This window comes from Muscardinus avellanarius (genome assembly GCF_963383645.1).
Source record: "Muscardinus avellanarius genome assembly, chromosome: 9".
Lineage (NCBI taxonomy): Eukaryota > Metazoa > Chordata > Mammalia > Rodentia > Gliridae > Muscardinus > Muscardinus avellanarius.
In genome coordinates this window covers 46,231,483-46,258,474 of record NC_137795.1, presented here as the reverse complement: position 1 = coordinate 46,258,474, position 26,992 = coordinate 46,231,483, and the positions used below count along the sequence as shown (strand labels likewise).

Sequence of the window (26,992 nt, the reverse complement as noted above, 5' to 3'; positions counted from 1 at the left end):
TTAAAAATATTAAAAAATAAAATTCCATAATTTCACCTCAAATAATAGTTATTCATTTTCAATAGGGTCTTCAGTTTACAAAAATTACATGCTTCATTTATTTGGCTTTCACCGTTTTTCAAAATTGTATGAGCAAAAATAATTCAACCAATACTAGCTCTCACAGAACTAGCTATTTGCTCTTAGTGGGTTAAAAACATAGGAAAACTATAAGAAACATCATATCACCATTTCTATATCTATTACATTTTGTACTTAGAAGCACTGTTTTTCTACTTAATTGCCTGAAATACCAAAAGATCATTCTATACATTTTATATTGCAAAAATAAAATCAGTGTGCCAAATGATAACTTCTGGTTTTAATCAGACAAATAGTTTTTCCCCTCTATAAAAACAAAGAAGCCAGGTCTCTACCCTTTCTTCCCATAGAGACAAAGGAACACTGCATGAAAATTCCAAGTACCTTTAAAACTTAGAGGCCACCACTAACTTTGTTTAAAAAAAAAAAAAAAGTCAAAGCAGACTTTAAACATACCAACTGGTGCACAAGAAATGGAGGCATGATGGAAATGCTATGTGATAATTACTGTAAGGTATTAGATTCCTGAGCAAGGATATAGTGTTGCTAGTCCACGAATATTTTTACGCTCCAGATTATTATTTTTCAAGTTCTTCCCAAGAAAATAAAAGGCCAAATAATATAATTGTTATTGAATAAATTTTAATAAAATTGAAAAGAAAAGGGAGTATTTCCTATTTTAATATGTTCAAATTAATTAAACTTCTATGCTTACAAAGTGTTGAAAAGATCCATAACCCATATTTACCACCCATTAAGTCAGTATATCATATCACAACTGCCAAGACTATCTCTAAGGACCCCCAAACAAATAATAACCAAATAAAGGACTCCAGTAAAACTACACATAAAGTTATCAGCACAGTGGTTGGTTTCTAAACTTTAAAATCAAGACTACATGTGTAAATAACCACAAGAGCCTAAGCTAGTAAATAAAATCCCCAAAATATTTTTAAATACCTTTCCTTACAGAATGTATTTTAAAAGAAAAACTTTGCCCATTTCTAAGTTTCTTCTCAATAATATTTTTATAATAATAATAATAAAATTCACTCTACTCAAACCTCAACTTGCCAACAGAGAACTCATCATACTACAAAATGCTAATCTAATTACTGTGGTCATCTAAGTATACTTCCTAGTACCAAACTCTAACACCACAGTTGCCACCTAGACTGTTCGCTGCTTTTGTCCACACTCCCCTTCCCATCACAACTACTTTATTGGCAGAATAAAAGCTGAAGATTATATTTGAACTCAGCAAACAGAATACTTAAAATCAGATGGCTGGCCATAAACAGCAGTTAGAAGCTACATAAAAATAAACAAATGATCCTAAATTTTTCTATTTCCAATCCCTATACAAAACAGTAACATCTTTATTTATAATGACCTAAGTTGTAGCCAGAGCTTTTCACCTAATTATACTAATATATCTCTAATACATGATTGCTTTGCCAACAGATGATGTTCTTCTTAGACTAGTACTTTAATTAAATCCATTTTTCCATGCTGGTTCTTTGATTCAAAAATTTTCACAATGTTTTGCCTGTAACATTCCATAACCACCAAATTATTCCTCTATAATATTTTCCTAATTTTAAATCTATAAACAAAAAAGATAATCCTGAAAATTACCACAGAAAACATACAAATCAATATACCTTAAACACAAAATATCAACATTAAGTATAAACTGTTGGGTAACCAAGAAAAAGGTAAGCATCAACTATCTACCTGAGAAGCTCAATTTAAAACACTATGTGGTATACACAATTTTGGTAAACAAAAGTGAACACATTATTTACATATCAAAATCAGGAGCTCTGGCCTCATTTCTGACTTTGTATAAAAATTTCTTAACTCATTATCAGGCAAAATAGTCATTTTAACAAAATATCTCCTTACAGGTATAATCATATGATTGACAGATAAAATAATTGCTTTAAAAATACTTCTGAGTCATTTTGTCCTTACCTGCAGGCATGAACCATTACTGCATGCAGTGACTGTTCCATTTCCTAGCACAGACTTGAAGAAGCATCATATCTCTCTTTCTGAATGTGACTAATCTGTGGGTTTGCAATTCCTAAGCTATTTACAAATGACACTCCCTTTTTGTAGAAGAAAATATTTATTACAACTAAAAAAAAATCAAGTATTTTAACCTATATCTCTTACAAATAACCTTGGTAAATCTGTATAGCAGAAACTCAAAATACAGGAAGAAAATCTAAATAACATTTCCTTAAAGAAAGCAAAAATTGTTTTCTCATTAAATTATTTTCTAAAGCCTTCAACAGCTGTCACACATGAGCCAGCGGTCTGCTATGTTATGGAGTGCATGCTGCAGCTGATTAGGCTTCACTATTTAAAAAAAAAAAAATCAATTACCCTTCGCAAAAGCAGAACAGCTTGCCCAAATACACATCTTCAATACAGCACAATACCAGCATGCAGTACAAAAGGTTATATAGCAAACTTGACAAGAAAAAAATATAGATCCTGCTTGTTTCTTAGCAATGCTACACCATTAATTGTTCATGCAAGAGATGTAGCTGTACCTTTCTGAAGAGGACGACTTCTCAGAGTTAACTGACATCAGCAGCTCAATCTTCTGCTTGATTTCTGGAAAAATCAGAAAATATTCACAACCAAGATTGCCTGCCCTTGCTTCCAAGCCTTATAGCAAGAGATTTTTCTTCTCTAATCCCTTTTGTTCAGAATGAGGCCACAAGATTCACAGTACTTCTGTTAGGACTAGGATTCAATGGTGCTATAAAGGGAAAAAGCTCCAGAGGCATCGGGCCTTGCTAAACTATGCACATGACTGTTTATGAAAGCAGGAAGTACCATTTCTTTTAAGCATAGGGGTGTTTTCTTTTTTAAGGTAGAACTAACATGGCTCTACAAGAAAATTTTAAATTGAGCAAGTTAACATACAAACAAGAAATGCTAATGTCAGAATTCAATATACTAAATAATTTGAGAAGCCTGGACAACAATGTTTCAGGCTACAATAAACCAATATGCAACCCTGGGCTGCTTCCATTTCACTAGCCCTAAAAAATATGGCTCAGTGAATCATTTTTGTCACTTAAGAATGAAATATTAAGCCAGAACCCCAATTTAATTATTAAAAATGCTTAATTGTTAAAATTTCTTGTTTCTAATTAAAGATACATTCAATATTTAGTCCCTAACGCTTTTAGAAAAAGACTTATTATTTTACACCTTAATTTCCTCCCTCCGTCTTCTTCACGGTACAGTACAAGTGAACAGCAACACCCAGTTACCGAGCAGAGATAATATTTTTGTCGTTTTAGGAATGGACTGGTAATGCCGCCTACAACAGACATGTGAGTGCCAGCTCAATTTATTTCAAAGGTAATGGTTAATACTGATTTGGAAAGGACTAAAAGGGAGAGTGAAAATAAGAAAGTGAAGGAAAAGATAAAATGTAACATACTTCCTTTAAAATACTGACTTAGAGCATAATTTTAAGTGAATAAAACTAACAAAGTTCTCTTAATTCATACGCAAAGCAGTTTTCCTATTCCTAAAAAGTATTTCCAACTGGATTTTAAACATTAAAGTATGCTTTCATAATAAAAAGTTCACATACTAAAAATAAAATAGTGTCACCAAAATGCTATAAACAGTCTCAAAATTTCCAAGTAAACCTCAATAATTTTTGCTGATTCTTTTTTAGAGGTAAAACTCATTTTAATTTTTTAAAATGTTGACTACAGAAACCAAATTGGAATGTGAAAAAATTTAAAGATAAAAGGAAGAAAAATTAGTTACACAGAAAGTAATGGACCTGTGAGAAGAATAACCTCTTGATGCTGTTAAAAGAAGAATTTTTTTCCAAATTATCTAATCTTACAACTTCATCCAATAGGCATCATAAAACTGGTGACTGGCCAGGTACAGTGGCACAGGTCTGCAATCCCAGTATTTGGGAAACTAAGGCAGGAGGATAATAGGTTTGATACCACTGTGCAGCAACTCAGGGAGATACTGTTTCAAAATAAAAGGGGGAGGTAGGGTGTGTCTCAGTGGTAGAATACCCCTGGATTCAATCCCCAGTACATATATATATATATAATCTAGGGTAATGATTAAACTTACCTTGAGGGTTCTTAGATGAATTACAGGGCTGGGCACATAGTGCCACAGTGAGCAAGACCCTTCCCTATTTTAAAAAGACGAGCATATTTGGGAACTCCAGCCCTGCCTTAGATTTAGGTAAGATTGCTCCATCTTTTTTTTTTTTTTTTTTTTTTTTTTTTGGTGGTGGTGGTACTGAGGTTCCTGGACACCCTTCTACCTCTGGGCTACACTCCCAGACCCATTTTTATATTTTTATTTGGAAACAGGGTCTCTTAAGCCAGTGAGGCTGGCTTCAAACCTGCGCGATCCTCCTGTCTCTGCCTCCCAGGCCCAGAGATTACAAGCATGCGCCACACGCCTGGCACTCCGTTGTTTTTAATGGCAATGTGATCTTAGGGAAACTGCTTAAATCCTCTAAAGCCTCTATCTCTTCTCCTGTAAAATGGGGATGATTAACTCCTACTGTGAGGATTTAATAATTTGCAATAAATTCAATAAGTACTGAACTTGGCATGTATTGAGCCTTCCCTATTTTATGCAGTTCCTAGCAAAGATCAGTATTTCCTCAATAAATATTTACTAAATAAGTTAATAAAGTATACAAAGTCAGTCCATTTTAAAATAGCTTTTCCATATTTAAATCCACCTTACCTCTTATCAACTGTAACATGCACTTTTTATATCTTTATAGTGTTATCTACGAATTAACTTAAATCTGTACCTCAGACTTCTTTTCTAGAGAATTACTAAGAAATTACACTTGAATCCATATTCCTACTGAAGTGGGGGGGGGGCCACTGAGGATGGAACCCAGGGGCACCTACCTCCAAGCTAAACCCCCAGCCCTATTTTTTTTATTGCTTATTTTTGAAACAGGGTGGGTCTCACCTGAGGCTGTCCAAGAACCGCAATCCTTCTGTCTCAGCCTCCCAAATGCTGGGATTACAAGCGTGCGCCACCACGCCGGGTTTCCTGGCAACTTTTAATTCCAAAAATATAAATATCATAATTCAGTATATCTATATAAACTCTTTAAGACGAAAGATCCTCAAATTAAATTGCATACTTCTAATGAAGTTCGTGCCCATCTTGTAAATGTTGAAGTTAAAGCTATAAACTATTTTATGGCCAGTGATTTAGAGAGCCAAAGAGAATTCTAATACATGGAAAGGTTTCCAGCATCATTTCTCCAATCAGATTTGTCTGTGGTTCTAAAAAGACTAAAAGAGTCAGAAAAACTGACAAATACTATATTCTGTAATACTCGTGTATTCCTTCTATGGTACTATCTACTTCTCTTCCCTATCTGTACCACTCCTGAGTCTGGTTAATCACAACACCCATGAAGAATTCCAGAAGCCATTTCACTGACTTCTATTACTCACAACACCTCCCATTATCCTGGGGAAATCTAATGTCCATGTTGTATTGACTCCCTACACCCCTTAGCCAACAACCTTAGCATCCTCAATCCAGGATGAGCATCCTCGTCTTCCACTGGAGTTAACCAAGACTACATGTAGCACAATCTCCTAAACACATTGCACCTATTCCACCCCCCAATTAATCAGTTGTTTTTCAATTCTATTAATTACTCCCAGGGTAGTACCTGGGACCCTTTATTTGTCTGCAATTAAGCAAACCAGCCTTTTTCCTTATAAATTTTAAAATTAGAAAGGCCTTCCCCACATAAAATATCTAAAAATATTCACCCAATATTATAATACTATGTATGTATTCACTAGAATGTATTTTTGGTGTATAATTGATATATTCAGTCTGCTTTTATAAATCATATTTTAAAAACATACAGCACACCCTACATTTTTTTTGGGGGGGAACAGTACTGAGATTGAACCCAGGGGCATTCTACCTCTGAATTACACCCCCAGCCCTGTTTTTTTTTCTTCATTTTGAAACAGCATCTCACCAAGTAGCTGAGGCTGACCACAAACCTGGGAAACTCCTGTCTCAGCCTCCCAAGTAATAGGATTATAAGTGTGCGCCACCATGCCTGGCTTCACCCCATAATTTAAAATGATTCTCTTTACCACCACTGCTTGCTTTTTCCAAAGCATCAATTTAGCATCCTTGTAATTAACTATCAATTCAACTATCCACTTTATCCATTTATACTTTTAGACTTTGGGGGGGGGGGTGGTACTGGGGGTGGGACCCAGAGGCTTTCTACTTCCAAGCTATCCTCTCAGTATTTATATTTTATTTGGAAACAGGGTCTCACTAAGTTGCTGAGAGCCTCACTAAGTAGCTGAGGCTGGCTTTGAACCTGTGCAATCGTTCTGTCTCAGCCTCCCAAGCGCAGGGATTACAAGCGTGCGCCACCACGGAATTTTTTTAAAATTCATCAACCTGATTGTTTTCTTGCAACTTTCATCAAGTTCTCTACATCTCTGCTCTCTGTCCACTTTGCTGCTACTCTGGGTTCCCAAATGCTTGGCAATATATCGACCACTCCTTTCCTTCTGCCCTCTTGATTGCATTCGTCCCACCTAAAGACCACACTTCCAAATTTCACACAGAAAATAAATGGGTGCTTTCTGTGTAGGTTTTCTTTGTTTGTTTTTGCGGTTCTGGGTTGGAATCCAGGGGCATTCTACCTCCAAGCTATACCCCCAGCACTATTTTTTATTCTTTTATATTTTGAAACAGGATCTCACTGAGTTGCAAAGGGCCTCACTAAGTACTAGCTGAGGCTGTACTCGAACCGCGATCCTCCTGTCTCAGCCTCGCAAATGCTGGGATTACAAGCATGCACCACCACGCCCAGCTGGTTTCTGGGTACTTTGAATAAACATTTTATTTATGCCGTGTTTTAAATTTCTAAATAACTTCATAGGTGAAGGTCTGAGTCTTTAGTTGATGGCGTTCTACCTCCAGTAGTTCCTTTTCAATTCTGTAATGCAGTGAGGTTTAATACTCCTGTGTCAGTAAGGGCTAGGAGTCCAAAGATTAGCCAATTCTCAAGAACAGTAACCAGGAATGGTAGATTACCATAACTACTACCAGAATGAAGTCCAATAAAGGAGGTATATCAAAGATGCAGACAGCCTAGGAGAGAAATCAGGTAGTCCTGACTCTACCTAGAATCGTAAAAGCAGTGGCACATGAGAAACAGAGACATAAAGGACATGATAGGCTCCCATATCATTTCTTGACTTATGATGTAGAAACTGAAAAGGATATTAGCTAATCAAATAGTTCTACGTAAATTCTGACAAGTTTAATAAATTTCCTCTCACTTGCCAAATTCCTTATGTAATCATCCACAAATCTGATTTTACTTGGGAGTATACATAAGGAAGATCACCTTTCTCTAACAGAAGGCTTTTCTGTCAAATGTGCTACTATAAAAATGGGTATACATGTATCACTATAGTATTCTGACTTTAATTCTTTTGAAAAAAATGCCAAGAAGTGGAATGGCTGGGTCACATTGTGGTTCCATCTCTAGTCTTTTGAGGAATCTCCACACTAATTTCCAGTGACTGCACATCCTTACCAGTATCTATTACTGTTTGTTTTCAATGATTGCCATTCCAACTGGAGTGAGATAGAATCTCAGTGCAGTTTTGACTTGGCATTTCCCTGATCACCAGCACTATTGAATAACTTTTTTTATTTGTAAGCCACTAGATGGAATCTAGGTTATCTGTCAACAGTTGAAGGAAGGAAGGAAATGTGATATGAACATACAATGCAGTTTTACTCAGCCATAAGAAAGAATAAAATTATGTCACTGGCAGGAAAATGGAAGTGCAGAACACTATGCTAAGAGAGGTCAGCAAACTCAAAATCAAGAGCATGACTTCTTTATTACATGAAAGCTTGTGAGAAAATAGAAAAGGGACTTCTTGACAATGAGGAGAAAGAATAGCAGAGTATAAAGGTTAGGTGAGGGAGGAAGGCAGGGAAGCAAGATACAGAGTAAGTAAACAAACCAAATAATATTATTTGCATATATGCATGTATCACTATTAATCTATCATGTGTGGTGAGGGGGTGTATGTAGGGAAACAAACCAAGTGAAACTGAGTACATATATGACGGTTATCACTATGAATTGCATTATGGTATGCAATTACAATGTACACACAATAAAATATTAAATCTTAAAAAGTAGCCTTTGTCCACCACCAATGTTTCTGCTAAAATTCCAAAATAAGGTGGTATTCCTGAACATTGTAATAATGAGCTCACTCTAAAATGCAACAGAGCAATAGGCAAGGATATGAAAGGAGAAAAGTAAGGTGATCTCAGGTTGGTACTTTTTTAAAAAACTTCTGAGGTAACTACTATTCTACTTACTAGAAATTTCTTTACTAGGAAAAATGGTTCTCTTTTTCTCTTTAAATTATTATTCTGGGTATAACTCATAACTCAAGAGAAATACTGATCTAAAAGGTTTGCCATGGCCGGGCGTGGTGGCGCACACTTGTAATCCCCGCGCTTGGGAGGCAGAGACAGGAGGATGGCTCAGGTTCGAAGCCAGCCGCGCGTGCTGGCTTAGGAGACCCTGTTTCCAAATAAAAATGTAAAAATAGGTCTGGGAGTGTAGCCTGGAGGTAGAAGGGCTTCCAGGAACCCCAGTACCACCAAAAAAAAAAAGGGTTTGCTAGGCTAGGTGGCCCATGCCTATAATCCTAGTACTTGGGGGGCCGAGACTGGAGAATTACAGGTTATCTGCCAGCCTCAGCAATTTAGCAAGGCTATCAACAATTTAGCAAGACACTGTTTCAAAATATAAAAAGTAAAAGAGGATCGAGGGTGTGGCTTGGAGGTATAAGACCCATGAGTTCAACCTCTAGCATCACAAAACAGTAAATAAATACATAAAATTTTTAAAACATGGGTGTGGTGACAAACACTGGTAATTCCAATACTTAGGGAGACAGACAAAAAAGATTGCAGGTTCATGGGCAGCCTCATCAACTTAGTGAGACCTTCTGCAATTTAGTGGGACTGTGTCAAAATAAAATAATAATAAGTCAGGTATGGTGGGCCACGCCTATAATCCCAGTACTATGGAGGCTGAGACAGGAAGAGCCCAGGTTCACATCCACCCTCAGCTAGTCAGTGAGGCCCTCCACAATTTAGTGAGACCCTGTTTTAAAATGAAGAATAAAAAAGGGGTAGGGGTATAGCTCACAGGCCCTGGGTTGCATTGCCAGTACTGAAACAAACAAAAAACCTTTTTTATTTTAAATAAAATAGGGCTGAGGGTATAGCTAAGAGGTTAAAATGTCCCTGGGGTCCATTCGCAGTACCTCACACACAAAATAACAACAACAATACAGCAACATAAAAAATAAAAGATTTGCTGATGAATTCCAAATTCTAGCAAAACTTAAAACTCCCCACAATGGGTCCTCAACCTCCCTCACTCCAAGAGGGTAGTGCTGAAAGCCAGTAGGCCAGTGGGCAGGATTGTCAAAATTGGAATGGTTAAATAAATCCCTAGTTTTATTAGCTTCACCATCACTGCTGTCTATTAGCAATGAAATGTAATGATGCCAGGCATGGTGGCACATTTCTATAAACACAAGTACTTGGGAGGCTAAAACAGGAGGATTGCAAGTTTGAAGTCAGCCTCAGTAAATTTAGCAAGACTCTACTTCAAAATAAAAAATAAAATAGGGCAGGGAGTTGGGGAGCAAGGGGAGGAAAAGAGGAAGGTAAATGAAACTAATCCTTGAAAACTGTTACAGGCTTCTCACACCACCACAAAGTATCATTAATAGTTAATCCAGACTCTCAATAGAACAAAGGAGCTCTGACCCTGACTTTCTTGGCAAGACAGAAGAGTAACAGAAGTTCTGAGATAACTGGAGCTGACACACTGGGGAACACCCAATGCTCTGTTCACTGTGAAGCTTCCTCTGTTATTAAAGCTTCTTCTTTTTAAATTATCACTTGTATATTTTTGATATGATATACAAGTTTGAGAAATTGCATCAAAAAAATAATAACCAGGAAAAAAGATTCTTTTCTTTTGCAGTTCTGGAGATGGAACCTAGAGGCCTTCTACTTCCAAGCTACACCCCCAGCCCTATTTTATTTTTTTTTTTATTTTTGAGGGTCTGGGGATGGAACCCAGGGGCATTCAACCTCTGATCTACACCCTCTGCCTGTTTTTATTCTTTATTTTGAAACAGGGTTTCACTAAGTTGCAGAGGGCCTCACTAAGTAGCTGGGGCTGTCCACGAACCTCGTTCCTCCGGTCTCAGCCTCCCGAATACTGGGATTACACGTGTGCGCCACCATGCCCGGCGCCCCAGTCCTATTTTTTAATTCTTTATTTTGAAACAGGGTCTCACTAAGTTGCAGAGTGCCTCATGTACTAGTATTGGGGAGAAGTTTTAAAATGTATTAATGTACCAGTATTGGGAAAGATTTCCAATTTTGAAAATATATCCTCTGTACTAGAAAAAGCCAGGACTGGCAGGAAGGAGGAACTTGTAATTTACATTTCTAAAGAGAAGGAAAGAAAGCAGGAGCCAGGGAAGAGGTCTCTTTACATTTCTGAGAGACCGATGGCCTAAGGGATGGAGAAAAATCCCAGATCCAGGAGAAACAATTTAACACATCTGGGGAGGGGAACAGAAGTAGAGGCCTGTTCTACAGGCTGCCCCAAATCCGGCTGGAAATAGCAGACAACTGGGCTAGAGATAGGACAGCATATCTACAGATCAAAGGACCTGCCGCAGAATTGGTCTGGATAAAAACACTCAGTAAACTGGAGTTCTTTGGTATATTCATTCGAATTGCCCCCTTGCGCCACTCTCGGGCACAGGGCTGTAACTATCTCCTGTATTTCTATCTTTTTAATAAACTTCTTTAAATCTGCAGCAACTGTCCAAGCTATGCATATTTATTCTTAGCTTAGGACAAGAATCTGCGGTTCTTTTCTGTTTTTCTGTTTGTGTGGTTGTGGTAAGAGAATTACTTCTCCCCTCACACACCAAACATATTTCACCGCACCACCTAAGTAGCTGAGTCTGGCCTTGAGCCTGGGCATCTCTTGTCTTAGCCTCCCAAGTACTGGGAGCAAGCATGTGCCACCACAACTGGTCCAAAATGGAAATTATTTTAATCCTTACACGTAGTTTTTACATAATAAATAAAAACTGAAATTTCTTTGTTCTTTAATATTGTAACTCATGAAGTCATAAATTAAAACTTTTTAATTTCATTTACAACTTTTGCATATAAAGGAATGGGGTTGGGAATGTAGCCCAGTGGCAAGACAAATGCTTAGCATGCACAAGGTCCTGAATTCAATCTCTAGCACTACGAAAACAAAACAGACTATGAATTCATCAAGGCAATGAATGCCTACTTTCCAATTCCTTTGGTAAGCCAAAGCCCACTCAACAATCTCAAAAAGAAACCTCACCAACAATAGTGGCTCACGTCATATTCTCAGGACTTGAGAGGATGAGACAAAAAGATCACAGATTCAAGACCAGCCTTCATTTTTTTGTGAGACCTTCAGCAACCTAGTGAAACCCTGTTTCAAAACAAAAAAATTATAAAAGGACTGGTAGAATGCCCTGGGTTCAATCCCCAGTGTCATCAAAAACAGAAAAAGAAACTTCACTATGTTAAGAGGTGGTAGGCTGGCTGTGGTGATGCATGCCTGTAATACCAGCATCCGGGAGGTGGAAACAGGAGGATCATGGTTCATGAACAGCCTCAGCTACTTTGCAAGGCCCTTTGCAACTCTGAGACCGTGTTTTAAAAATTTTAAAAAGACTAAGAAATAGGGCTGGAGGAGTAGCTCAGAGGTACAATGCCCCTGAGGTTCCATCCCCAAGTACCACCAAAAAAAAAAAAGAAAAAATGGAAAGAAAAGAGAGGTGGTAAAAGTTTTGTACAAGGATATTTATACATATAAGAAAGCAAGTCATACCCAAACATGGTGGCATACAGTTGTATTCCTAGCTACTCAGAAGGCTGAGACCTGAGAGCTACAAAATCAAGGACACCCTAGGCAACTTAACAAGATTCAATCTCAAAATAAAAGGGCCTGGAGATACAACTCTCCAGTAATAGAATATGTGTGTGTAATAGAATATATGTGTGTATTCTATTACTGGAGATACAACTCTCCAGTAATAGAATATTGCATGTGTGAGGCCCTGGTTCAATTCCCAGCCCCCCCCCACCAAAAAAATAAAGCACATCAAAATAAGCTGGTTTGTTTATAAATAGCGGAATTAACATTCCCTAAATCCCAATTCACACTAACTTTCAAATTTTAAGGAAGAAAACCTATGATATGTAGTCTAATTTTTTCCATCTTTCTGTATTTTCTCAGTGCCAGTGGTTAAAAAAAAAAAAAGCAGATGGATAAATGCCACAGTTGGGGGAACCAATGCACTGGAACCACAGGGCTTACAAACACGCTGTACACGTGACCTAACATGGTCCTCCCAACAACTATGAGAAGACAGGCTCGTAACTTCCATTAACATACACCAGAGCTCTGGAAGGTGGAGAAATGTGCTCATGAGTCCAGAGCTAAGCAACTCCATACATAACAAAACTGACAAGAATAAAATAGAAACAAACTTAACCTATCAAAGGCTGATAGACTGACAACTACAAAACACGTGTGTGTGTGTGTGTGTGTGTGTGTGTGTGTGTGTGTGTGAGAGAGAGAGAGAGAGAGAGAGAGAGAGAGAGAGAGAGAGAGAGAGAGAGAGAACGCGTGCGCAAGAGCAAGCACACACGCAGGAGATTGAACTCAGGGGTGCTCTACCTCTGAGCTACAATCCTAATCCTATTTTATTCTTATTTTGAAACAGGGTCTCACTAGGTTGATGAGAGTCTCACTACTTGCTGAGGCTGTCCTTAAACTTGCAGCCCTCCTTTCTCAGCCTTCCAAGTACTGAGATTAAAAGCATGGGCCACCAAACCTGGCTTAAAAAAAATTTCTGAAAGAAACTGAAGACCTAATATGGCACTACGAGTCTCAGCAACTTAGTGAGGCCTTCAGGAACTCTATGATACCCTGTTCAAAATAAAACAAAGGGCTGGGGTTTTGAAAGGCCCTGGGTTCAATCCCCAGTGTACCACAAAAACAAACAAAAGATCGTACTACTTTCCCCCAAATTAATTCCCAGATTTAATACAATCCTTATCAAAATTCCAACTGTCCCTTTTGCAGAAATAGGTTGATCCTAGTATTTGAATGGCAATACAAAGGATATTAAATAACCAGAACAATCTTGAAAAAAGAAGAAAATCCCAAGACTCTTGCTCATGAACTCCAAAACTTACTATAAAACTAGCCTGAGGATGGACATTTTAAAATGACACAGGCCAGGCATGATGGCGCACGCGTGTAATCCCAGTGGCTTTAGCTACTTAATGAGGCTCTCAGCAACTTAGTGAGACCCTGTTTCCAAATAAAATATAAAATAGGTCTGAGATTATAGCCCGGAGGTAGAAGCCCCCTGGATTCCATTCCCAGTAACACACACACACACACACACACACACACACACACACACACACACACGATTCAAAGTCCAGAAAAAAAACCTCACAGTGTGGTCAAATTATTTTCAACAAGGAGCCAGGCGTGGTGGCACACGCTTGTAATCCCCGCACTTGGGAGGCAGAGACAGGAGGATCACGCAGGTTCGAAGCCAGCTATGCTGGCTTAAGAGACCCTGTTTCCAAATAAAAACAATATAAAATAGGTCTGGGAGTGTAGCCCTAAGGTAAAAGGGCTTCCAGGAACCCCAGTACCACCACAAAAAAAAAAAAAAAATTATTTTCAACAAGGGTGCTAAGATCATTCAGTGGAAAAGAATAATCTCTTCAAAAAATGGTGTGAAATGACTGGAAATTCACATACAAATGAATAAAGCTGGACTTATACCTCACACTCAAAAATTATGTAAAAAGATGTTGAAGATCAAAATACAAAAGCTACAAAACTTTTAGAAAGAAACATAGATGCAAATCCTCACAACCTTGGACTAGGTACATTTCCTTTGGGATGAATGAAAAGCACAAGGAATGAAAAAGAATAGGTAAGTTGAACATCATAAAAATTTTAAAACTTTCGCAAAGGACATTTTCAAAAAAGTAAAATAAAAATCCACAAAATAGGAGGAAAATATTTGCAAGTCATTTATCTGATAAGAGACTAGCATCTAGAATATATAAAGAACTCTCAAAATTGATTTTTAAAAAAACCTGCCAGGTACAGTGGCACACATCTATAATCCCAGTACTTGGGAGGTTAAGACAATGAGGAGCACAGACTTGAGGCCAGCATCAACAACTTAATAATACCCTGTTTCAAAATAAAAAATTTAAAAAAAATTTAAAAGGCTGGAAGTGTAGCTTGGAGATAGAATGCCTCTAATGTTAAATGCCTGGATTCAATTTCCAGTACAAATAAAAACAAAAACTAACAGAAAAAAAGAAACCGAGAGAGTAAACTATTTAAACAAGCATCTCCACAAATAAGACACATACAAGTGGCCAATAAGCACATGAAAAGATGCTCAAGGACATGTGTCACTAAAAAACAGCCAATCAAAACAACAGTTCACTTCACAAACTCCAGCATGGCTACAACCAAAAAGATAGACACTAACTAGCACTACTATAAAGAAGTTGGCGCCCTCAACCATGGCTGGAAGGAATGCAAAATGGTGCAGTTGCTTTGGAAACAGTTTGGCAATTGACCCATCAACTCCAGTCCTAGGTATATATTCAAAAGAACTGAAAGCATATATTCCTACTGCTTACACAAAACTTGTATCAAACATTCATAGTATTACTCATAATGATTAAAAATAGAAACAACCCATGTCCATCATCTGATCAATGATAAAATGTGGTATATCCATACAGAAAACTAATAAAGTACATAGTATGCTACTACTTGGATGAACTGTGAAAACATTATGCTATGTCAGAGGAGCCAGAAACAAAAAAAGTACTGTATAATTCCGAGTATGCAGAAAGTCCAGAATCAGGAAATCCATCAACATTGAAAATAAATTGGTGGTTGCAAAGGGCTACAGCTAGGTTAGGAGTAGGGAAGAGTCCATTAACACACACATTTCTTTTGAAGTAATGAAAATGTTCTGGAATTATATTATGATTTGCACATTATAAGTATGCTGAAATCTATTAAACTGTACAGTTTTAAATGGTGACAGGTTATTTGAACATTTTTCTCAATTAAAAAAAAATTTCAGAACTAGTATGTAGCCCAGCCAATACAAGAACCCCAAAAGTCTAACAAGGCTTAATTCCACAGCTGTGCTTCAGATCACTGACTGGGGGAAGGGAATGTTCAGAGAAAGTATCTCGGCTTGATTAGGAGGGCTTTGTCAGGTAAACAAAGCAGGCAGGAGCCCGGTCAAAGCAGAAAAATGGCACAGGCAAAGCTACAGCGAACACACCACATGCACCACTGTTTGGTTGGCTGGCACCAGTTAAGGTCAGACTGATAGAAAATGAAGCCAGATATGCTGGCAGAGCAGTTTCTATGCTGGTTTTTTACATGGCAGAAATATAACTAATGGCAGTCAAAACTAAAATGCAAGACTCAACATGTAAATAAAATTTTAAAGCAAATTTTAAAAATCTTATGTTATGCTGATTAAGCTTCATGGAGCTATTAATAAGGCTTGTCAATTCACCACAATTCATTGGTTTCTGTACACCCACACAGTATCCCTTGGGAACTTTGCCAATTATCACTTCTCTAATTTGTAAATTCTAAAACTCTCACCTCAAGTGTCAATTGTCCCGTATTTCTATTTTTAAAAAAATCTTTCACAGCAGCAATAATAAAGTCTACTTTCAAGATGTTTTGTTTTTATATAATATAAAAATACCACAAACACTATAGCAAAATAAACAGGGTCTACTTTATTCTTGTCTTACCATCTGTGGGGTTACTATCAAATACATTAATAGGAAATCTGAACTCGTTCTCCATTTTTATAACCAAGAATCAACATGTAGAGCCTTAAACAAATTGGCAAATCTTGGCTTGGTTATAGCAAAATGACCCTGAATTAATATTCCATACTTCAAATTCTCCAATGTTATCTTCTTTAAGGCCACCTATAGAGTTGCTGTTTCCTTATCCCATAAAAACTGTATTTTTAGGCATGAAACAATGTTTGAAGATTACCATTAGGATTAATAATAACTGTACTAGAAGAAAAACAATAGCTGACATTTCATATCAGTTACAATGTATCTGTCTATTTTCTTTATATGACAACTCTTGATATTCACTGGTTTTACACTGGGCCTTGACCTCCCTATCTCCCTAAAGTAGTGAAAATTTAATCAATTTCATAGGCATAATTATTAGACAATTATACCAAACAATAATATACTAAATTCAATATGGAGAATAATAGATACAAACTCCAGCAATTCTTTTTTTTTTTCCCCAACACTGGGGATGGAACACAGAGGCATTCTACCTCCGAACTATACACACCCCATCCTGTCCTATTTTTTAGTCTTTTTTATTTTTTGAAACAGAGTCTCACTGAGTTAAAAAGGGCCTCACTAAGTAGCTACGGCTGTCCGTGAACCGTGAAGCTACAGTCTCCACCTCCCGTATGCTGGGATTACAAGTATGCGCCACCACGCAGGGCCTAAACTGCAGCAATTCCATGTCTTCCATTTTACCTTAGAAAAACATTTGCACCAGGTGTGGGGTACTTGGGAGGCTGAGACAGGAGGATCACCGCCTCAGTTAACTGTTAGGGCCTCACCAACTTAGTGAAACCCTGTTTCAAAATAAAAAATAAAATAGGGCTGGGGGTGTATCTCAGAGGTAGAATGCACCTGGGTTCAACCCCCAGAATCCCCCAAAAAAAATCTTGCATATGTATCAGGAGAACCACACAAAGAAGTTTGTCACAATGCTGTATGAAACTGAGAGTAACAGAAGTCAACATGAAACGGACTATGGTACATTTATAATACACAACATTTGAAAAAAGAAGGCAGATCTACCTGAACTGATAAAGCTATCCAAAATATACTTCTAACTAAAAAAAAAAAAAATTGCAGTTTGTATAATATTAACAATATACATTTGTTAATACATATGTACTTTCCCAGCACATAAATATGTATATATATGTAAATAAAAGATAAAGTTAAGAAAAGACACATTTCAAAATATTAGAAAACTTTTTCCAAGACATTCATGGTGACACATACTTTTAATCCTAGTACTTGGGAGGCTGAAACAGGAGGATCCCAAGTTCACAATCAGCTTCAGCCATTTAATGAGGCCCTTCCCAACTTAATGAAACTCTGTTTCAATAAAAGAATAAAAAATAGGGCTGAAGGTGTAGCACAGAGGTAAAATGGCCCTGGGTTCAATCCCTAGTACTGCAAAAATAAAAATTTTAAAACTGTAGAGCATACCTATAATCCTATCTACTTGGGAGGCTGAGGCAGGAGGAGTCAGAGTTCAAAGCCAGCCTTTGCTTGGCAACTTCACAGTGACAAAGTGCCCCTGGGTTCAATCCCCACTACTAAAAAAACAAAAAGAAAAACTTTTTTCTTTACTTCCTAGATGTACATGGAATGAGCAGTTACGGCAAGGGGGATTTTACCTTTATCTGCATTTTAATTTTGTGAGTTATTATTTTTTAAAAATGCTACAAGCAAAGAATGGCTTATTCAAAACACAGCCTTTTTGTTAAATGGCTTTCAAATGGATACTATGCAAAAAGACTGTCATCACACCATTATAAATAGTCTCCAAAATGCCAATTTTCACTTTCAAATAAAATTCACAGTTTAATCAAGGCCAAAACAAGGTCCTGTTGGAATTTTGAGTGTTATAGTGAAGGGAAAAAAGGCCAGCTTAATTTTTCTGACATTGTTCTATCAAAACAAAAGGAAGTCCTTGGTGAGATCTTCAGCTAGTGAGAACATGTTTCAAAAAAAAAAAAAAAAAAAAAAACACAGGGCTGCGAGTATAGATCAAAGGTAGAATGCCAGCCAGGTATGGTGACACATGCTTGTAATCCTAGCATTCGGGAGGCTGAGACTGGAGGATCGCAGTTTGCAGACAGCCTCAGCTACTTAGCAAGGCCCTCCGCAACTTAGTGAGACCCTGTTTCAAAATAAAGAATAAAAAATAGGGCAGGGGATGTAGCTCAGAAGTCAAATGCCCCTGAGTTCCATCCCCAGACCCACAAAAAAAAAAAAAAAAAAAAAAAAAAGGTAGAATGCTCCTGGTAGAATACCCATTACGAAAGTAAGACAAAAAGAAAAAAACCCAGAGTGCTATGATGAGAATACAAGACACAAACTCAATCTAAGTGGCCCCAGCAGATAGATATTCTGCTAGATTGTACAGAAAAGGAAGGTATGTGCTCAAAAACCTGGAGTTAAATGCCTGGGCACTTACACAGGAAGAACATATACCACAAGACACCACAGTAAGCTGGGCATGGTGGCACAACGCTGTAATCCCAGCATTAGGGAGACTGAGATGGGAGGATCGGATGGCAGTTCGTGGATAGCCTCAGCAACTTAATGAGACCCTGTTTCAAAATAAAAAATAAAGCCAGGCGTGGTGACGCACATTTGTGATCGTGGTTTGCGGACAGCCTCAGCTACTTAGTGAGGCCCTCTGCAGTGAGACCCTGTTTCAAAATAAAGAATAGAAAATAGGGCAGGAGGTGTAGCTCTGAGGTCAAATGCCCTGGGTTCCATCCCCAGACCTGCAAACAAACAAACAAACAAACAAACAAACAAACAAACAAATAAATAAATAAATAAATAATAGGGCAGGGGGTGTAGTTCAGAGGTTCAATGCCCCTGGGTTTCATTCCAGACAGAAGAAGGGGCGGGGGGGGGGGGAGGAGAAGAAGGGAGGAGGCGGAGGAGGCGGAGGCGGAGGAAGGAGAGTAAAATGAGCTGGGTATAATCGTGCACGCTTGTAATCCCAGGACTTGGGAGACTGAGACAGGAGAATCTCAGGTTCAAAGTTGACCTCAGCAACTTAGCGAGACCCTTTTTCCAAATGAAAACTAATATACAGCTGGGGTGTAGACCAGAGGTAACAGGCTCCTTGGTTCCACCCCCAGTATCACAAAAAGAAGAGTTTTACTTTTTTTCTAGAGCCTCAGCTCCAGCACTAAGACTTCCTCATCTTCTTTTCTACTAACCTCCTTCTGAGGACATCATTAATAACAAAGTAGTTCCTCAATGCACAGTTAATATGCTAGCAAATGTTCACTCATCTTTCTTTTATCTACAGCCTAATTCTACAAATCTGAAAATTGGACTGAGACTATTTTCCTTACAGAATGGAACAAAAAGGAAGCATATTTGCATGACTGACAGCATTCTATCTTGAGTTAAGGAACAGATGCATAGGTGTCTATTCTATTATCCTTTATACTTACACATTTTATCTATTAGCCACATAAAAATCCATACTTTCAAAAAATTTTAATCAGTAGAATAAGTAAAAGATACCCCAGAGCAAAAGTACGATATTGTTTATGGTAAATGATTGCAGTCACCTCCTGGGAGGCGGAGACAGGAGGATCGCACAGGTTTGAAGCCAGCCTCGCTGGTGTAAGAGACCCTGTTTCCAAATAAAATATGAAATATAGGTCTGGGAGTGTAGTCCAGAGGTAGAAAGATTCCATCCCCAGTACCACCAAATAAATAAATAAATAAATAAACAAACAAACAAACAAACCTCGGCTACCAAGGTTTCAATGAAGGAGTGACTCTGGACAGTCATGTATAAATGAAAGTTAAAGATTACTTATCTTAATTTAAGCCATTCTGGTTTGACACAGGACACCTGATTAAATGCAAAGAGAGCATAATATAGCCAGTCACAGTGAGACAGGAGGACATAAGGTTTGAGGCCAACCTTGGAATTTAGAGAGAACCTCAGTAACATAAAGAGAGGGTGAGGGGAGGAGAAAAAAGGAAGGGAGACAGAGAGGGAATAATACACCCTTTCTTGGCTAACTTACGGTCTTCCATCACAGGCACTGCCTGGATATTCTCAGGGCCTCTAAAACTTTAATCCCTAAAGATCTGCTTCTACACCAATGGCCCCAGAATGGGATGCTACATTTTGCTTTGTACTTTTTTCTATTTCATCTCTTCCATCAGACTACTGTCTTATGTTACCATGTGTGTATCAGATTGGTTGATGTGAACCTGCTGAGCAAACTATAAACAGGTAGCTTCCCACATGGTACATGTTTTCCTTAAACTATCTATGGCACTTGAATATTTATGATTTCTACATCAGGTACACATAAAGCTTTCTAGTTCTCACTTTTGGGGTTCCCCTGCCACAGTACATCTGTTTGATTCCTTCTCAAGTGACTAGCTCTACAATGGCAGCTTGTACATGGAACATAAAAGTGTGCCACATTCTCTTATATTATGGTAGCAACAGTAACTCTTGCTTTGCCATCCTGGATTTTGACAAGCATTACAAATCTTTATCTTTGTAGGAACACTATCAAGGTACATAGCTATATCTACTTTATAGATAAGAGTAAGGCAAGGCTAAACGTGACATAACAGCATGTCTAAAGTGACTCAAGTTAATTAAGCGACAGACCAAGGACTTGATGCTATGTCTATATAGTTCTAAAGTAAATGCTATCAATATCTACGATATCAATCTACAATGCTATCAATATCTACAACATCATCACTAAACTGACCTAATCTTGTGGTCTCAGAAATCCAAAATGCTCTCTGCTCATTTTTTCCGGCCAGACCACACCATCCACGGATGCGGAAATAACTGTGGATCACCTGAACAAGAATTAGGCCACACACCTGGTCCAACTTCCCAGGGTGATGCAGCACACAACACTACCACATCTCAAAGGACTCCCCATGGGCCCCGCTAGTCTACACCTCCACAAAATTTACTGCCCTGGCTCCTAACAGCAGAGGGGTAAGAAAATGCCTGGCATAAGCGAGACACAGTCCCCAGTATCCGTCCCCAAGAGTTATTTTGCCAGCTCCACAACATCAATTCAAAATTTGTGTTTCAGATCATTCAATCTCTATTCAAAAGGAAAAAACTACCCCAGCACCACAAAATACAAGTTAAAAAAAAGTTAAGTGCCAGCACTATGTTTCAGAAGGTGTGAATAAAATAAAATCTTGTCAAGAATCCCTCAGGTCTTTTACTCAGAGGTTCTGGTGAAAAGAAATTCACAGTGAAATTATTTCTTCCCATCAAAGCTCCAATTCCGTATAAGGTTTGCTGCAACAGGAAAGCTATTTTTGTCCCTTTGAATCCTTTTCCCCATATGGCTGATGCCTAAATTCTTTACAAGTATTGTTTTCCAGCAAATACCAGTTTTCTTTAAAAACATAAGTTTGAGCTGCCATTTAATCTTGAGTAATTCTTCCTTAATTCTACACCAACATTAATACAGTAGCTGCCAGCCAAATATAGCTACAGAAACGTGCTTAGTGCAAAAATAGAACATTAAAAATATTTCATTAGAAAACAATTTCATTCTTAATGGTTCATCATCTATACTACTCATTTCAATAAATTTATATGGAGCATATGAACATACACATATACAATATAACATTCTGTACTCATATTTCATAAAATATGAAAATTAATGTGAATTAAAATTAATTTAGTGAATTAAAATTAATTCACTAAACAATTTTGATTAAAAATAATGTAGGATTAAATATATTATTTAAATTATATACACATGAAATGAAATATCATTCAGGCATAAAAATGGAATGAAATCTGGCATGGTACAACATGGATAAACCTTGAAAACACTGCACTAAGTAAAACAAGGCAGATACAAAAGGACAAGTATCATTTAGCTCTGCTTATCTGAGATACTCAAAATAAGAAATTCCAGAGACAAAAAGTAAAACCGAGGTTGAAAGAGGGAAATGAATTAGTATTTGGCATGGATGTGCAACAATATAAGCCACTCAACACCACGCTTTGGGGGCAGCACTGAGAGCGAAACCCAGGGGCATTCTACTTCCAAACTACACCCCAGCCCTGTTTTTATTCTTTTATTTTTGAAACAGGGTCTCACTAAGTTTCGAAGGGCCTCACTAAGTAGCTGGGGCTGTCTGTGAACCGTGATCCTTCTGTCTCAGCCTCCCAAATTATTACAAGTGTGCGCCACCATGCCTGAATTAGCATACTTTAAAAAAAATAATAATAAAACAAGCCAGGCGTGGTGGCGCACGCGCTTGGGAGGCGGAGACAGGAGGATCACGCAGGTTTGAAGCCAGCCTCACTGGCTTAAGAGACCCTGTTTCCAATTTTTTAAAAAGTATAAAATAGGTCTGGTAGTATAGCCTAGAGGTAGAAGAGTTTCCAGGAACCCCAGTACCACCAAAAAAAAAGAAAGAAAAAGATAAAACTTTTTCCTTTGGTGTTAAGGGTTGAGTTTAGGGGCATTCTAACTCCAAGCTAGACCCAAGCCATATTTTATTTTTGATTTGGAAACAGGGTCCTATTAAATTGCTGAGACTAGCCTTGAACCTGTGATCCTCCTGTCTCAGCCTTCCAGGTACTGGAATTAAAAGTGAGCAACACCATGACCAGCAACAGTACACTTAAGAAATGGTTAAATTTTGCCAGGCGCAGTGGTGCAAACTGGTAATCTCAGTACTTGAGAGGCTGAGACAAGATGATTACAGGTCCTAGGCCAACCTCAGCAATTTATCAAGAACCTCAGCAACTTGATAGGATTCAGTTTCAAAGTAAAAAATTAAAAGGGATTTTCTTGAGGGGTTTTTTGTTTGTTTTGTTTTTTTGTGGTACTGGGGATGGAACCCAGGGACATTCTACCTCCGAAAGACATCCCCGGCCCTATTTTTTATTCTTTATTTTGAAACAGAGTCTCACTGAGTTGCAAAAGGATCCTCCTGTCTCTGCCTCCCAAATGCTGGGATTACACGCGTGCACCACCACACCCGGCTTCAAACCCCAGTACTTTAAAAAAAAAAAAAACTTAATTTTTTTTTTTTTTTTTTTTTTTTGGTGGTACTGGGGGTGGAACCCAGAGGCTTTCTACCTCCGGGCTATACTCCCAGACCCTTTTTTAATATTTTATTTGGAAACAGGGTCTCACTAAGTTGCTGAGAGCCTCACTAAGTAGCTGAGGCTGGCTTCGAACCCGTGCGATCCTCCTGTCTCAGCCTCCCAAGCACGGGGATTACAAGCGCGCGCCACCACGCCCGGCTAAAAATTAAGTCTTAACCCAGGCATAGTGGCAGATGTTTGTAATCCCAATACTTGGGAGGCTAAAACAGGAGGATCACAGGTTCATGGCCAGCCTCAGCTACTTAGTGAAGCCCTCCGCAATTTAGTAAGACCCTGCTTCAAAATAAAGAATAAAAAATAGGGCTAGGAGTATAGCTCAGAGATAGAATGTCCCTGGGTTCAACCCCTAGTCCCCTCAAAAAAAAAAAAAATTCAAGTTTTATGTTGTCAATTATGAAAAAGAGAGACAGAGAGAGACAGACAGACCAACCGACCGACCGAGGGGCATTCTACCTCTGAGCTATACTCCAGCAATCCTTCCCTTTTTTGGGAAAGGGTCCCACTATGTTTTGTTTTTTCCTGTCTCTTAATAACACCATATTATATGACACTGGGTTTAGAATCCAAAGGAAAACCACTCCGGATTAAGCTAGGCTGCAGAAAGTCACCTAACATTCCCAGTACAGAAATATAAACACTGAAAACAAATCAATGCATGGTCTCCTTAAGTATCTCTAATAAAAACTACACCCAGTTAACTCTACAAAGAGAAAAGTTTGGGAAACTGGTTTGCTATCAAGCTTAAGAGCATGGAACATTCTCTCCTACTAAAGATGGATCTGAGAAGCCAGGCGTGGTGGTGCATGCTTATAATCCCAGCATTTCACTGACACAGGAGGATCAAGGTTCACGGACAGCCTCAGCTACTTAGTGAGGCCCTTTGGGGCCCAGTGAGACCCTGTTTCAAAATAAAGAATAAAAATAGGGTTGAGGATATAGCTTGGAGGTAGAATACCCCTAGGTTCTATTCCCCGGTATACATACACACACACACACACACACACACACACACACACACACACACACAGATGGATCTGAGAAGCAAAAGAATACTTTGTGAAACCTAGCAGCCATTTCCACAAACTATCCTACAAGTGTTTCTTAACAAGCATCTTCAAAATACTCTTGACAACACAATCAGCTTTGTGCTGAGAGCACTTCTCTGTATAAAAGACACAATTTTACAAAATAGAGTACACAAAGAAGCAAATATACAGATGTTCTTTTGATTATAGTGCCAAGCCCTCTAATATTTCCTGGCTCCTAAATTAGGAGACACCTTTAGCTTTGTCTCATATTTCTTAAGGGAATGAAATAATTGTGTACCTCTGAACACAGAAGAGGATATATAACAAATTATTTCCAGTTTATACAGTAATTCTTTGTTGTTGATTTTGGGGTGTTTGTTGTATTGGGGATCGAGCCCAGGGTCATTCTACACTAGAGCTATACCACCATTCCTATTTTATTTTTTATTTCTGAAACAATGTCTTGCTAAATTACTGAGGCTGGCCTCAAACCTGTAATCCCTGGTCTCCGCCTCCAAGTACAGTTATTATAGCTGAGTGCCACCAAAGCCAGCTATATGGTGTTTCTTTAGAAATCAAATTAATGTCATTAATTTGTGTATCAAGGATATACCAAAACTGCAATAAAGTATAATAAAAAGAAATTATATTGAAACAAAAGAGGGAAGAAAACATGATTAAAGTTGGTGGTTTTATAAAAACTAAGGAATTCTAGTTTCAAAAAGCCAGATAAGAGATGGCATTATAGTCATTCTTGAATTAAAATATTCAGGTCTGGGTTGCAGGCCGGGTAGAATACTTGTCTACCATGCATTAGGCCCTGGATTCAATACCCAGCACCACCAAAAAAAAACAAGAATACATACATACATACATACATACATACATACATACATACATACCTACCTATTTAGGAACAGCCTATGAGGTTATTAACTGAAAAAATAACAACATGCTATCAAACTCACTGTGTCAGATGCTGCCACCCGCACGTTTCCATCTACTAGCTCATTTAATCCAAATGGGTTTAACCATGAAATTGACATTTTAATTATCATCCTTCTTTTACAGAAAGGAAAATAAAGCATAGACACAGATTAGATAACTTTGCCCAAGATTACACAACTAGTAAATGGTAGTTATGGAATATATCCTGGCAATCTTGTTCCAGAAGCCACTACTGTATGCTGCCTTTCATGGTACCTATAATGGGTCCAAAGTAACACTGATGGTGGGGTTCAAGTCTCACAAACTAATTAAAAACTATGTACTAAGAATAGTGAATCCTCACTAACTCCTAGGCAAATACTCCAGGGAGTGTGGTTTGGAGGTAAAAATGCCCTTGGATTCAATCCTTAGTACAATAAATAAATAATTTGGGGAAATAAAATATATAAATTAACTTTTACCGTATTAAATACTTTCCATAAGCTTTACTTGTGTATGTGTGTATGGGGGGGGGGGGTGTTACTGGAGATTGAACCCAGGGATGTTCTACCTCTGAGCTACACCCATAGCCCTATTTTTTTTTTTAAACTTTGAAACAGGGTCTCATTAAATTGCAGAGTGCCTTACTAAACTGCTGAGGCTAGCTTCAAATCTGTAATCCTCCTGTCCTGGACTCCCAAGTAATGGGATTACAGGTACATACCCACCATATGCAGCTTTTTTTTTTTTTTTTTTTTTTAAGGAACTAGGAACGGAACCCAGGGGCATTCTATCTCTGACTACAACCCTAGTCCTACTTATTCTTCATTTTAAAACAAGGTCTTACTAAGTTGCAGAGGGCCTCACTGAGTTGCTGAGGTTGTCCAAGATCCCACAATCCTCCTGTCTCAGCCTCCCAAGTACTGGGATTACATAAGCACATGGCCTCCTTTCAACCTCTGAGCTATACCTCCAGCCCTATTTTTTTTATTAATTTTTTTTTTTTTAAACAGGGTCTCACTGGGTTGCAGAGGGCCTCACTAAGTAGCTGAGGCTGTCCACGATCTTCCTGTCTCAAGCCTCCCAAATGCTGGGATTACAAGCGTGCACCACCATGCCCGGCTTCCATGAGTTTTTAAGTATGACTTTTAGTGTAGTAACTGTTTTAACAAAAACACATTTGTGACAATAAACAAATTTCCTGCCATGATTGTGTGTGTGTGTGTGTGTGTGTGTGTGTGTGTGTGTGTGTGTGTGTGTGTGTGTGTGTGTGTGTGTGTGTGTCTGTGCGCGCGCGCGTTGGGGATTGAACCCAGGGACATTCTACATTCTACACCCCAAGACCTTGTATTTTTTCTCCCCCTGTTTTATGTTGAAGCAGCGTCTTGCTAAGAGTTTTGCTAAGTTGCTGGTACTGCTCTTACACCTGTGATCCTCCAGTCTCGATCTCCCAAGTACTGGGATTATATAGTTGTGCGTCATCACACCCAGTTGCAATGTACTACTTTCAAGGCCAAAACACAATCATGTATAAATTGTAGGTTTAAGATTCATGTTGATATAAAATGAAAAATGATGGTACAAAGTAAATAATTAACATTTAAATGTGTGTGCCACTAAACCATAAATGATACATATGAAAATAAAGGGGATGCTCTTGATTTTGATATTTTTATTAACTTTCATATTCCTATAAGAA

At 38.1% G+C, this 26,992-nt stretch overlaps 1 protein-coding gene across 13 annotated transcripts in view; it reads right to left on the bottom strand.

Annotated features, from left to right (window-relative positions):
• The window catches only part of SRPK2 (SRSF protein kinase 2), a gene marked incomplete at both ends in the record, with an annotated part of 207,029 nt that overhangs the window by 137,483 nt on the left and 42,554 nt on the right, over positions 1-26,992 (bottom strand). For 6 of the 13 annotated variants that reach the window (XM_080701022.1, XM_080701025.1, XM_080701019.1 and 3 more), the window contains one exon: positions 2,646-2,683. The exons of 4 other annotated variants lie outside the window; for them this stretch is intronic. In XM_080701022.1, the coding sequence (XP_080557148.1) occupies positions 2,646-2,683 (38 nt within the window). Of the gene's footprint in view, positions 1-2,645; positions 2,699-26,992 lie in introns of those variants that run through there. 3 more of the 13 variants (XM_080701016.1, XM_080701017.1, XM_080701018.1) reach the window with 1 other exon arrangement.